The 14,612-nt window shown below is 32.9% G+C and overlaps 1 protein-coding gene across 4 annotated transcripts in view; it reads right to left on the minus strand.

The window, feature by feature from the left end:
• The window catches only part of LOC114337279 (uncharacterized), a 107,167-nt gene that overhangs the window by 84,805 nt on the left and 7,750 nt on the right, over positions 1-14,612 (minus strand). For all 4 annotated transcript variants that reach the window (XM_050648238.1, XM_050648239.1, XM_028287688.2 and 1 more), the window contains exon 2: positions 11,025-11,473. In XM_050648238.1, coding sequence (XP_050504195.1) covers positions 11,025-11,473 — 449 coding nt within the window. The remainder of the gene's footprint in view (positions 1-11,024; positions 11,474-14,612) is intronic.

Here is a 14,612-nt window from a genome sequence, read left to right on the forward strand (position 1 = left end):
TTTTTATTCGTTTCAATTTAAGGTATAATTTACGAGCATTTAATTTTATAAATATTCATAATCTATAATATAATATAAAATTTATATATTTCACTTCATTTATATATATTTCATTACATATTTCATTTATATATTTCATATAAATATATTTACTATACTTTATTTCATAATAATGTCGAGTTCAGATATTTCACAATTGATTAGAAGTCGGGGCACGTTAAAATCTAGGCTAACTTGTTTATTAAACTTTGTAAATAAGATAATAGATAAATCGATTACACCCTCATTATGCGACATAAATATGAGATACAATAATAATCTTGATTTATTGAGTCAATTTGAGAAGTTACAACAAACCATCGAGAAAAAATGCTTAGATGCCGATCTGGAAGGTCATGTAAGCGAAAGAGAACCTTTCGAAAATGACTATTATACCGCGATTTCCTATTTAGAGGAATACATCAAGAGCAAGGATCCTCATATAATCAACAATACGAGTACACCTCAAAATGTAACAAATCACGATCCTTTGCAAAACTTTCTCTTGCCTAAACTCAAACTAGCTACTTTCAACGGGGAGTACTCCCAGTGGCTCCAGTTTAAAACAAATTTTTTACAAACAATTGATTCAAATTCATCATTAAATGCAGGCCAAAAGTTTAATTTTTTAAAAGCTGCGTTGGAAGGTTATGCCAAACGAACCATAGAAGGGTTTACTGATTCGCAAGACTATTATGCTGCATGGAAGATGCTTTGCGACAAATTCGATCGCAAAAATTTTCTAGTAGACACCCACTTAAAATCTATTTTTAATTTAAATCCCATACAAAAAAGCACATTCATACAATTTAGGGGGTTGATCGATGAAGTCTCAGAGCATCTATCATGCTTAGAAGGAATGAAGCTCACTAAAGAGTCCCTATGGGAAATGACAATTATTCATGTTGTTTATAATAAATTAGACAAACTTAGTCAACACAAGTGGAAAGAATATTATACGTCAGTAGAATTGCCTCAGTTGGACGAATTCCTTGAGTTCCTTAAACAGAGACAAGATATATTACAGTCACAAGAAGAGCCTCATTCCTCCTCAATGTCGACCGCTAAAGGTCAATCTCGATCACAATTTCATTTAGCAGTAAACCAAGTTCAGTGCAATTTCTGTAAAAGAGATCATTTAATTTATTCTTGCCAGGAGTTTTTACAATTGTCAATTAATGACAGGTGGGAAAACATTAAATCTCTGAAGCTTTGTCCAAATTGTTTACGTTTTGGTCACTCCAAGGAAAGGTGCACCAGCGGATCATGTCGTAAGTGTAAACGTAAACACAATTCGTTATTACACCAGGATTATTCTCGTTCAAATCAAAACACACAATCAAATGTATACAACAATACCCATCCAACCAATTCACAAGGTGCTCACAACCATCCAAATAATAGTGACCAGGTGTCACACAATGCACCAACAATTTCTCACAATGTTCAAGCTATTTCAGTCCCAAATCAACAATGTTCAGTCACCGAGAGAGTTACACAATCTAACATAATTCTATCGACAGTAACTTTCAAGGTTAAAGACCACAACAATCAATTCCATCAATGTAGAGCTCTGCTTGATTCCGGAGCTCAATCCCATTTGATTACCGAGGAGTTTGCCCAACGATTAGGGTTACCATTAACCAATGCTCAATTATCCATTATTGGTATTAACCAAGTAGTTTCTAATTTAAAAAAGAAAACATCAATTACAATTTTTTCCAACAAACATAATTTTCAATTTCAATTATCTTGTTATGTAACACCATTCATTTCAACTATTCCATTACAACAATTTGATATCTCCACAATTTCTATCCCTCAAAATATCGAATTATCTGATCCCACTTTTAATACTCCTCAGAAAGTGGACATGATCATAGGTGCCAGTTTGTTCTGGGAACTGCTATTAGAGGGCAATATTAAATTAGGTAAACATGCGCCAGTACTTCAAAACACCAAACTAGGGTGGGTAATCTCTGGTACTCTCATAAATGCATCATCAATGTCATTATGCAACTTTTCACAATGTTTTATACCAGAAGACAATCAATTACGTAAATTCTGGGAAATCAATGACATCAACGAATCTCTACCATTATCCCAAGATGACGTCCAGTGTGAGGAACTATTTAATAAACAAACTCGAAGAGCTGAAAACGGTCAGTTCATAGTGAAGTTGCCCCTCAAATATTCTACTGATTTATTGGGAGATTCGCGAGAAATAGCTGAAAAACGTTTCGCATCCCTAGAAAAACGATTCAAAATTCATTCTCAATTCTATCATTTATATAAAACTTTTATCCACGAATATATCGATTTAGGTCACATGACCAAAGTGGAAGGTGACATGGTCACTGAACCAATTTATTTCTTTCCCCACCATGGCGTATACAAGCCTAGCAGTCTGACTACTCAACTTAGAGTGGTCTTCGATGGATCAAGTCCAAGCAACTCTGGATGGTCTCTTAATGAGTTACAATATGTCGGACCAAAGGTGCAAAATAACATTTTTGACATTTTAATCAGGTTTCGATTATATAAATACGTTGTATCTGCCGATGTTAGCAAAATGTATAGGCAGATTCTTATCCACGACTCACACAAGCCCCTTCATCAGATCCTGTGGAGAGACAACCCAGCAGATAGATTTTCAATTTATCAATTAAACACAGTGACATACGGTTGTACTAGTTCACCGTACTTAGCAATAAAATGCATAAATCAGTTAGCAATCGATCACAATAAATTTCCTATAGCTTCCCAAACAATTCTCAACGATTTCTATGTTGATGACCTAGTAACAGGTTCCAATGATCTTTCCGAATTACAAGACCGATGTAAAGATGTCTCCAATATATTAAAATCGGCACAATTCATACTTCGAAAATGGGTTACAAATAATCCAAGTGTTCTCATAAAAATTCAATGTTGCGATATTCCAAACGAAATATTAAATTTGGGTGTACATGAAAGCTGTAAAACCTTGGGTGTACAATTTAATAGTAGCAAAGACATTTTAAATTTTAAAATATCTCCAATTCCTATCGATTATTCGATTACCAAGAGACAGATACTATCTATTATTTCACAAATCTGGGATCCTCTTGGCCTTCTATCTCCAGTAATAGTACTTTCTAAACTCCTAATTCAAAAATTATGGACCCTCAAATTAAATTGGGACGAAAAGGTTCCACAGGACATTTATATTCAATGGACACAATTCTACAATCAATTATCTCAACTCAATAAATTAGAGATTCCCAGACATGTCATTGGATCCAATCATTCTATATTAGACATGCATTGTTTTTGCGATGCATCACAAGATGCTTATGCAAGCTGCATATATTTTCGAAGCATAGATGCAAGTGGCAATTATCAAAGTCATTTAATTTGCTCCAAAAGTAAAGTTGCACCATTAAAGCGACTCACAATTCCCAGATTAGAGTTATGTGCTGCCCTACTGGGAGCACAATTAACAGCACAAGTTGTCAATGCCCATTCACCGTCAGTACCGATCTACTATTGGTCCGACTCTCAGATCGTAGTATGTTGGATAAAAAGGATCCTAATCAATTACAACAATTCGTATCCAATCGCGTCGCCAAAATTCAACAATTAACCAACAAGGATGATTGGCATTATGTTAATACCAAACAAAATCCCTCAGACCTGGCTTCCAGAGGAGTTCTACCAGAAGATCTAGCCAACCGTGAAATATGGTGGAAGGGGCCACATTTTCTGCTCGGCCCCATAGACAAACCCGCACCTCCTGCCATGCCAGATATCGACCTTCCTGAACAAAAGGTTGAAAGATCCATGCTAGTAGCTACCCATTCTGAACCACTCGTTCTGTTCTCTCGATTTTCCAATATTTCCACTTTAAAACATGTCGTCAGTTATTGTCTTCGATTTCGTAATAACGCTTGTAAAAAAAGGCCAGAAAGAACCATAGGTCCATTAACTCTTGCAGAAGTAGAGCAAGCATCATTGCGGCTAATTAAACTTGCTCAATTAGATTCCTTTACAGAGGAAATATCTATTTTAAATTCCAATAAACCATTACCACCGAAACATAAACTTTCAAATCTTACTCCATTCTTAGATGAAAACCATATATTACGAGTAGGCAGGCGACTTAGGGTCGGTTTCACCAACAAAAAATAAATCAGTGAATAGTTATTCGTCGAATAAGATTTATTAGTCGATTAAATTTTATTGCGTTTCAATAACTATTTGTAATCCACAGTTAGTTATTCGTCAAATAAGTTCAAAGTATAATGATTTTCCACAGACTGTACTCGTTGACACAAGCGAATGACAGTTCTTCTTCCTCATATTAGTTTGTTGGCCTCCACCTCTTCGGTGTTTTGCCAAGCACATTGCATTATTTTCCACTGTAATCCCACGTGACCTCTGGTTGGCACATAAACTAACAAAGAGGTTATGTTTGTAGATATCTATTTTTCAATGATTTTTCATTGTTTATAATCATCGTATTTTGTCTATTTTGGACTCATTTGGATTTCGTTTCCTGTTTTTGTGAACTTTATAAACTTAACCACAATGCAAAATGATTATTTAAGGAAATTATTATTGGAAACTTCAGATGTTGCGAGAAAGGTAGGCGAAATAATTTTTATTTCCTGTTCATTTTGCCCCGTTATTTATCAATAATGATGAATTTTTCAAGCAATAACATTATTTCTTTTATTGTTTTAGATATTTATTGAAGCTGAAAATAATTGGGGATTTAGATCCATACGCAATTCAGTCAGAATTGGATTTTACAGTTAAGTGCAGTCCATCAAGTTACTATTATAGATATTTATACATATTTGGTGGAGTCTCACAGTTGCTACTCTAAGCAGCAGATGAAAGCATACAAAAGCCTTCAGGCACATAAATATTTTACAGCTGGATTTGTTTTGAATGGAGTAAAAATTGTTAATGATTTCCTGATTTCCATATTATTGTAGGAAAGGTATGCCTTTATTTTATTTATTCACCATTAAGAAATATATGGATAAATGGTAATAGTAAAGTATGCCCAGGGCAAGACAGACGAACAAGAACCCAATGCATGTACATATGTTACAGCTACATGGTTTGGAGATAGCAACATATGCATTCTCTGATGAAAAACTAATGAGTTTTGAAACTGTTCGGTCAGAGTGCTTGTTGCGCTCACTAAACGAACTGAAATATGAGATGCCTTTGGCATTGTGTTGCAGCGATATGAAAATGGTTATTCATTTTAAATTATAATGTACTTCTTCATCATGAGTAATTATGTATTGGTCTTTTAAATGTATATTTATTTTTGTAATTAGTATCAACTTGTAATGATAATATACATTTATCGTTTAAGGTATGACTATGTTTAGACTCATAAAATAAATGTTTTAAAAATCGAATCCTGCCTCTTTCTGTTAGTAACTACCCATGGATATCACAAATTGTGCTTACTGATAGGTTTGTTCGTAGAACGATTAGCAACTCTTGCCAACCATCAGACACATGTGCATTCATAGTCTATGAATGCTAACTATTAACTGCACAACGCTAACTGTTAACTTCTCATGCATCTGATGGTTGGCAGCAGTTGCTAATCGTTTGTGTCATACTACGAACAAACCTATTAAGCCAGACTCAAACGACTCGTGTACTTGGCGAATAATCGTCACTTGCATATACTGGCAATGCTGTGTGAGTGGGTTACTAGTACAATTATTGTACTATTTGTCAAACACTAATAATAATAATGTTAATACTACTATTAATTGTCAAAGAATTGTTCTAGTAACCCTCCCAAAAGACATAGTAAGTAAAGCAAGTAACGATTATTCGCCAAGTACACGAGTCGTTTGAGCCCGGCTTTAGGTCTGGATCCCGTGTACCAAAAAAAATGATTAATAGCAAGCTGAAAGTTTGTTAATAGCTTAACGGTGTCCAGTTGGACAAACTTTGATGTATTGTGACACTGGAACAGGGGTAGTTTTAATTGTGAAACAGTTTGGAAACTCAGATTTGGAACATCAGATTACGAAAACATCCCATATATTTTGTCAGACAGAACATCCAATTGATCTGTTACCCTGTCATTAAATTCTCGTGCAAAAATCAGACTGCTGTTACTCACCAACATGATTCCTGTAGTTTGACATGGTCTTCGTGTTCTACTCATTAAAATGCCCAGTTGGTGATTTTTTCACCAGTCTGGTTTTTGCATGAGAATTTAATGAATTGGTAGCAAATCAATTGGAAGTTTTATCTGACAAATTACATAAACATTTTCGTAGTTTGACCTTTCAAATTTTTAACCTGTTCCACAGTTAAAACTTCCAGTGTTCCCATGCATCAAAGTTTGTGGGACTAGACACCGTTAAGCTATTAATAAATTTTCAGGTTGCTATTAATCAACTTTTTTTTGGTAGGAGGCATCCAGGTCTATATGGAATATAGACATAAATAAATAGAATAAATAAATAACAAAACAAATTCCCTGTCAAAACTGCATTTATTTTAAATAGAATGAAAAACAAAATAATATTATTTTAACAAAATAGGGGATACATGTTAAAATTTAGTATTAATAAAGTTTGTCACATTGGCCTAAAATTAATGTCACTAGTTAAATTAGTGTCACATATAAATAATTATTGTAATAATATTAATAAAAATCATAATTCCTAGCACAAGTGCGTCCTGTTTTTTGATAATTTATTTAGGCGAGGAAACATAAATGAGTTTCTAATAGGGCTTTTCATCGATTGTCATTTGTTTCGAGTTCCTGTTAGATGTTGTATAATCCGTGTATAATATTACTACACAAGGATTATACGACATATGACAGAAGCTCAAAACAAATGACTGTGAATGAAAAGCCCTATAGAGGGAACACGGAAAAAATTAATATTATCCGATCAGCTCGACTTCCACAGTTCACTACTATACAAGTTACAGGCATGTTTTCAGCACTTAAAATCACCAAAAACGAAAAGTTTATAAAATAATTAATCTAATGAATGTCTTTAAATACTATATTAAGCTCAAAATCACGACAAAAAACAAATTAAAATTAACATTATTCTGATCAGTTGGACTTTCACAGTTCACTACTATACAAGTCACAGGCATGTGTCAGCACTCAAAATCACCAAAAACGTAAAGTTTATAAAATAATTAATCTATGAATGTCTTTAAATACTATGTTAAGCTCGAAATCACGACAAAAAACAAATTAAAATTAACGTTATTCTGATCAGTTGGATTTGCACTATTAGTTCCTATACAAGTGACAGGCATGTTGTCAGCAGCACTCAAAATCATTTGATATAATTACGTTTACCTGTTATAAAACATTGTAGATAAATTCAAATTAAACTAATGATTTTTCTTTATTATTGATATTTAAAGTGAGGTTAGCTGTCAACTTATTCTAAGAATAAATATTTATCTTCCCGATATTGGACTAATAACTTATTTGGAGTTTATTCATAGAATAAGTCTTATTTGACGTTGGTGAAACGGAGATATGTCAGTTTTATTGGTCGAATAACTTTATTCATTGAATAGACCGCTATTTGTCGATGGTGAAACCGGCCCTTAGACTATCTGCATTAGACTTTAACTCTAAGCACCCCATATTAATTTCATCTAATCATCCCTTTACTAAACTGATCTTTGAACATAAACATAAAGTTCTATTACATGCAGGTCCTCAACTCCTTCTCTCATCAATTCGACAATCTTATTGGCCTATTCCGGGGAGAGACCTTGCAAGAAAAACTGTAAGAAATTGTCTTACTTGTTTTAAATTTAAACCTGACTTTGCCAGTTGTCCTATGGCAAGCCTGCCCGAAGCTCGCACAACACCATCAATGCCATTTCAACATTGTGGCATAGATTTTGCAGGACCATTTTTATTAAATAATAAACCAGGTAGAGGAGCCATAGCAATAAAAGGTTACGTTTGCGTTTTTGTATGCTTTTGTACCAAAGCAATTCATCTTGAGCTCCTATCAAATCTCACAACCGACTGTTTTCTATCCTGTTTGAAACGTTTCATAGCTCGACGAGGAATCCCAAACGACATTTATTCGGATAACGGATCCACTTTCGTTGGAGCTCGCAATGAACTTAAGCAGTTTGGTCAATTTCTTTTAGACAATAATAATTCTATTAACAATTACGCGATTCAACATAATATAAATTGGCATTTCATTCCACCGTATGCACCAAATTTTGGAGGCCTGTGGGAGGCGGCAGTCAAAAGTATGAAACATCATTTAAAGAGGGTGTTACTCGACAAAAAACTAATTTACGAGGATTTCAATTCTTTGCATATTCAGATCGAGGGAGTCTTGAATTCCAGACCTATGTTCGCACACTCTAATGATCCCAATGATCTAACTCCAATTACTCCTTCCCATTTCCTGATTGGCCGTCCCATTACTACCCTTCCAGACACTGACTTGAGCAAAATTGCAATAGGCAGGCTCTCCAACTACAAAACGATTCGGCACATGTACCAGCACTTTTGGAATCGTTATGTGAAAGAATATGTTACACAGTTGCAGCATCAGTACAAATGGAAAGACTCTTCGTCTGATCTAAAGATTGGTACTTTAGTGCTAATCCGCAATTTTCAACAACCACCATGTAGATGGCCTCTAGGACGTATTACCCGATAGCATCCCGGTAAAGATAAACTTTCACGAGTGGTTGAGGTGAAAACAAACAATAAAACTGTTATTCGTTCTGTTCGCCATTTATGTCCGTTGCCAATGCAGCAAGAGACAATCATTAGTGATAGTGTTAATGCTTAAGACTTTAATTATATGTATATTCTATCTTGAAGGTACCCTTCAACGGGGGAGTTTGTTTAAAATTAAGTCATATTTACCTATTTTTAGTTCATTATCTCATAATTCATCTTAAACTATTTTTATTGTGTTAATTATGTTTACATATTATTATTTCAATTCGTATCTTTAAATACTATTTCGCCTATACGGCAACGCTGTAAGCTTTACTCCAAATCGGGGTTGAGATCTTTTTAAAACCAAGAATGTACCATTCGACTAAATGTGTTTCATCAATAAACAAGTGTGAACGTCTACCAATTTTTTGTTCCACTCTATCGATCTAATATTTACCACTACGATATCCACAATTAAACCAGCGACCTAACAACAATTCAATCAACAATTTATACAAGAGTTGAAAATTTTTCATTGGCAGTAGCCGAGGGAGCTACTAGGGCATTATTAGGCAGAGATATCTTTATAAATTTTAATTTATCCATAAAGGGAACAAAAGTCTATATCGGAAATCATGAATTGAGTTTTAGTAATTATACCCAGATTAATGAAATAAGTATAAATGAAATTGACTTTAAATCACAATCAAATGTTTTATTAAAAAAATATGAGAAAATGTTTAATGATGAATTGGGTAAATATATATATATATATATATATATGTGAACAAATTCATTTAGAGATGAATAAAGATGTTAGGACAATTTTTCAAAAACCACATCAAATTCCTTTTGCATTTAGAGATAAAGTAAAGGCAGAGAGAGTTGTTTAAGTTAGAGAAAAAAAGGGGTAATAGAGAAAGTAGAAAATTATTTATGGGGCACACCGTTAGTACCTAATGATAAGGACGTGAGGGTATGTGCTAATTATAAAGTAACAATTAACAAATATTTGAAAGATTCAAATTAGTCACTACTTTTAATAGAGGATTTGCTGCACTGAAACGTGGAGAAAAGTTTACTAAACTAGATTTCAAAAATGCGTATAATCAGTTAGAATTAGATACTGAAACATCACATTTAATATCTTGGAGTACACCTTACGGAATTTTTAGAATTAAAAGACTCCCTCCGTGTATAGTGGAGAAAGTTTTGCAGGGATGTAGGGGTACAGCCAATCATTTAGATGATGTAGTAGTTACAGGGAAAGATAACAAAGAACATTTAGAGAACTTTGCCGAGGTGTTTAAGACACTTTTAAAAGCAGCATTTAGATTAAATTTGAGTAAATGTGAATTTGCTAAAGATTGCATTTTTTATTTAAGACATAAAATTTCAAATAGAGGGCTGGAAACGGATAATAATAAAGTAGAAGCAATTGTGAAATTGCCAAAACCAACGAATTTGACAGAGTTAAGATCATTTCTTGGAATGATAAATTATTATTCTAAATCTATCCCATCCTCGTCGCTAAATTAGTGCGATGTGAGGGAAAATGTGAATTATTAAAATCAATTTTATTTACAACATTTATATCTAACAGGAAATTACAACTTAAAAACTTGGGTCGCCTAGTTTCTCAACTGTCATCAATACGCCTAACTTCACACGTAACTTTGATACGAGAATTATAAAAAAAATATGCAATGAAATCCAGATCCCGTAATTTTTTGAACACTATAAAGTGAGTACAAAGACATACATTTTTTTTTTGTAATTACACCTTCAATTTACCGTAAACTTCTCGTAGACTTTACCTTATCGGTAGAGCCGTGTTGAGAAATTGCAGCGTGCCCTAAAAACTTATTCATTGACAATTGACATAATTGACTTTTCTTCTTCTTTTCTCTGTGTCTCTTATAATATACTACAGACAATATTACCAGTTAATTGTAAATATTTTTATCAAACAATCCTGCAAAAATCAGCTGTGAGAGTATAAAGTTTAGAAACCTGTATATTTACAAAACGCCCCCTTCCTGAAAATTTTTCGAAATGGAAAAGTTGTCTGACTCGACTTCGACATGAATAACTGAATAAAAAAATTCTCATGAGGGAGGTAATACATTTTTTTTAATAGTGCGCCCAAGGACTAATAGTTCAAACTACACATAGATCTGTTAAAAATTATCACTAACCACATGCAGCTAGAGTTTAACTGTTAGAAATACTTGTAGCAGATATAAAACACAAGATGAGAATTGTATAATATAATTACCTTTGCTGAAGACAGCTGAATAATTCATCATTCTTTTCTTCACTCCAATAACGTGTAATTCTATTCAGAAGTTTGAGACGAGTACTGTAAGACACTTCAGGAAAGAACTCATTTACCAAAGTATTGGGTGCCATGTCTTTAAAAGCTTCCTCAATAAACCAGTGTTGCTGCATTACAATTTTTATATGATCTCTATTACAATCCTTGAGAACTTGAATTAACCGTTCAGTTTTTTTGAAATAGACGATAGCATATACATAAAAAAGTTTTTGTTGGTATGATTTAGGATTGAGATTATCTATTACATAGTCTATTTCTGTTGGTGTTAAGTTTTGAGAGGCAGTTTTGAGAAGGGTGAAAAAACACTTTTTTCTTTCACCTATCAAATCGCCATCTAGGTTGTGGAATTTTGTTATAACTTCCTCTGGAGTTGAGAGTTCCATTTTTCTCTGTAAATTAGAACATTCAATTTAGTTAAATAAAAAACTATATTTTGCAAATCATAAAATAGTTCAAAAATTATCCCCCTATTATTAATTTAGATTAGTCGTCTGTTTTTAAACGTGTTGATAGAAGGGGCAGACAATGTTATCATTTCCAGCTCTCAAAAACTCTATCTGGTAGAAAGTTCTATCTTGATCTTGTAACAGTCCTCTTTTTTAAGTTTAAACTGGTAACGTCGAGACATTTCGTCAAGATTTCCAAAATTGAATTTTAATATTTTAAATGTGGTAATTAGATCTCCTTGTTATGAGCGAAGTTAGGTTAGCCTACTGATGTAAGAAGAGAATATTCTCAAGAGAATATTCTCGAGAACGAGAATATTCTCGGCCAGAAAATTCTCGGGGAGAATTTTCTATATGTATTTATAAAAACCGAAATAAAAAATTAAAACTAGATATGGGTCAAATTATTATACTTTAAAAAATATGTATATTGTTTTTGCCAATTCACCTAGAATATTTTTTCATCCTAAACATTATTATTCTTCAAGCCCAAATACCTACTTGCCACTCCGGAAATGCTTTTTTTGCTTTGGCTGGCCGGTAGTCCTGTCGCCAGTGGGGGTACAACGGCCTACTTAATTCAGATGGACTTACATAAGTTTTTTTTATGTATTTTGACCCGTAGAACACGAATTTTTTGGGTAACAGTCGATACGGATGTCGCTAAGATTGTTATAAACAAAGAACTTGAGGAATCACATAACAGCGATTTTTCGCAAAACAAAACATTTTTTTTGTATTTTTTGGGTCATTCTAAGCAAAAAATGTTTTTACAAGTTTTTTCGTAGGATGCATAGTTTTCGACATAAACGCGGTTGAACTTTCAAAAAGTCGAAAAATTGAAATTTTTGAACCCGAATAACTTTTGATTGAAAAATAAAATAGCAATTCTGCTTAACGCATTTGAAAGTTCAAGTCAAATTATATCGGTTTTGATTACTTTCATTGCTAAAAATTAATTTTTTTATTGTTAAACAAAGCTATAAACACATAGTGATTGAATGATGTTTTCAATGCATTTCTCATTTGAAATCGAACGAATAGGCGCACGTACAGACAATTTCTACGTAGATTACGTACATTAAAACGCATGCATTGGGCACGGGAAACACTATATGTTTATGGCTTTGTTTAACAAATAAAAACTTAATTTTTAGCAATGCAAATAATCAAAACCGATAGAATTTGACTTGAGTTTTCAAATGCAGTAAGCAGAATTTCTATTTTATTTTTTATTAAAAGTTATTCGGGTTCAAAAATTGCACTTTTTCGATTTTTTAAAAGTTCAACCGCGTGTATCTGGGTCAATCAATGCAAAGTGGTCCAATATAAATTAAGTTGGTTGCTTGACTATTTCACGGAAAACTTGGCTTCGTTCTTTAGCCAATATTTTCACTGAGGTTTGTCCTAGAACAATAAATCAAGAACCAAACTTTTTAGAAAAGTATGCTCTAAAAAAACGGCCTATAGCATTATTTAATTTCAAACTACCCTTAAAGCCTTAAATGAACCTCGAAAGTTTGAAGAGGTAAACAGATAAAATTCCATTTTCAGCATTTTTTTAACAGCATAAGGCAAGCCGATAATGGTTTGTAATTTTTTTCTGCAAAAGACATACCTACATACTTTAAATAAAAAAAGTTTGAGCTTTGAGACTTGAGTAAATTTTTTCAAAAAAAAAATCTCAAAAACGTAATTTTTTGAAAAATCTCAAAGTTTGACCTCTTATATCTCTGATGGTCACGGATGAAAAAATTTGAAATTTGGCTGAATGTTAGCCCCTTAGATTAATGAAAACACCGAGATGTAACATGGTTCATTGCGCAGCGTGCCAAATTCTTCTTTATCCCTACCTACGCCATTCCACCAATTGGAGTGGACATTAGCATCGTATCGTGCCGAGAACCGCCGATAATGTTCGAAGCTCATATTTTGTTTCTTGCCGTTGAAGTTTAACGCAAGCAATTAAATTGTGAATATCAAAATAGTTTCTGTTTTTTTTGTGATTTTAGTGTCAAAATGAGTCGATGTATTGTAAAACAATGTGTATAAAACAAATCTAAAGTATGCCGACGTGATAAAAGAAGTATTCATTTGTTTACGTAAGTATTGAACAGTATTTAAATTCAAATGCCGCGCCGGTTTGTTTACATTCGACACCAGGGCCAGGGTGGTATTAGGCCCGATTGTTTGTAATTGTAAAAAGTACCGAGTTACTTATTTTAGCATTGTATTGCTTTGTTTATTTTTTTATATATGTATATGCTCAAGATGTCGTAGTCTGTTAGTTGTTTATTCTAAATACATATTAATGCAATGTAATATAACTTAAAAAAATATTACAAAAATTTAGACACCATATTTCATCAAACTTCTCACATAATCATTATACAGGGTGATAAAGTAAATAAAGCATGTAAACATAAGTTAGTCATTATTACTGATTAATACAGTTACTTTTGATACATTACTTTAATTTGATGGTGTATAATAAAGAGTGTGTGATATTATGGATATGTAGATAATGGAGTTGACTTACAAACGGATTGTCATTCAATTGCCAAGGAAGCAATAGTATTTATGTTAGTATGTATTAATAGCTCTTGGAAACTTCCCGTAGGGTATTTCTTAATTGATTTATTAACTGGCAAACAAAAACAAAATTTAATATTACAATGCTTAAATTTGGTAAATCAATCTGGTGTAGAAGTGATATCACTGATATCAGTAACTTTTGATGGTGCATAAAATAATGTGACAATGGTAAAGGAGTTAGGGTGTAGTTTTCAATTAAATTCATTAAAATCTACATTTACTTTACAAAATTCAAATAAAGAAATTGCAGTTCTGTTCGACCCGTGTCATATGATAAAATTATTAAGAAACACACTAGGAGATAAACTAATTTTAGTTGATGATAATGGTGAAACTGTAGAGTGGAAATATATTAAGGAATTAAATAAACTCCAAGCGGAAGAGTGGGTGCATTTACGAAATAAACTTAAAAAATCTCATATTAATTATAAAAAACAAAAAATGAAAGTAAGGTTGGCAACACAATTATTTAGTAACTCTGTGGCAC

This window comes from Diabrotica virgifera, chromosome 4 (genome assembly GCF_917563875.1).
Source record: "Diabrotica virgifera virgifera chromosome 4, PGI_DIABVI_V3a".
Lineage (NCBI taxonomy): Eukaryota > Metazoa > Arthropoda > Insecta > Coleoptera > Chrysomelidae > Diabrotica > Diabrotica virgifera.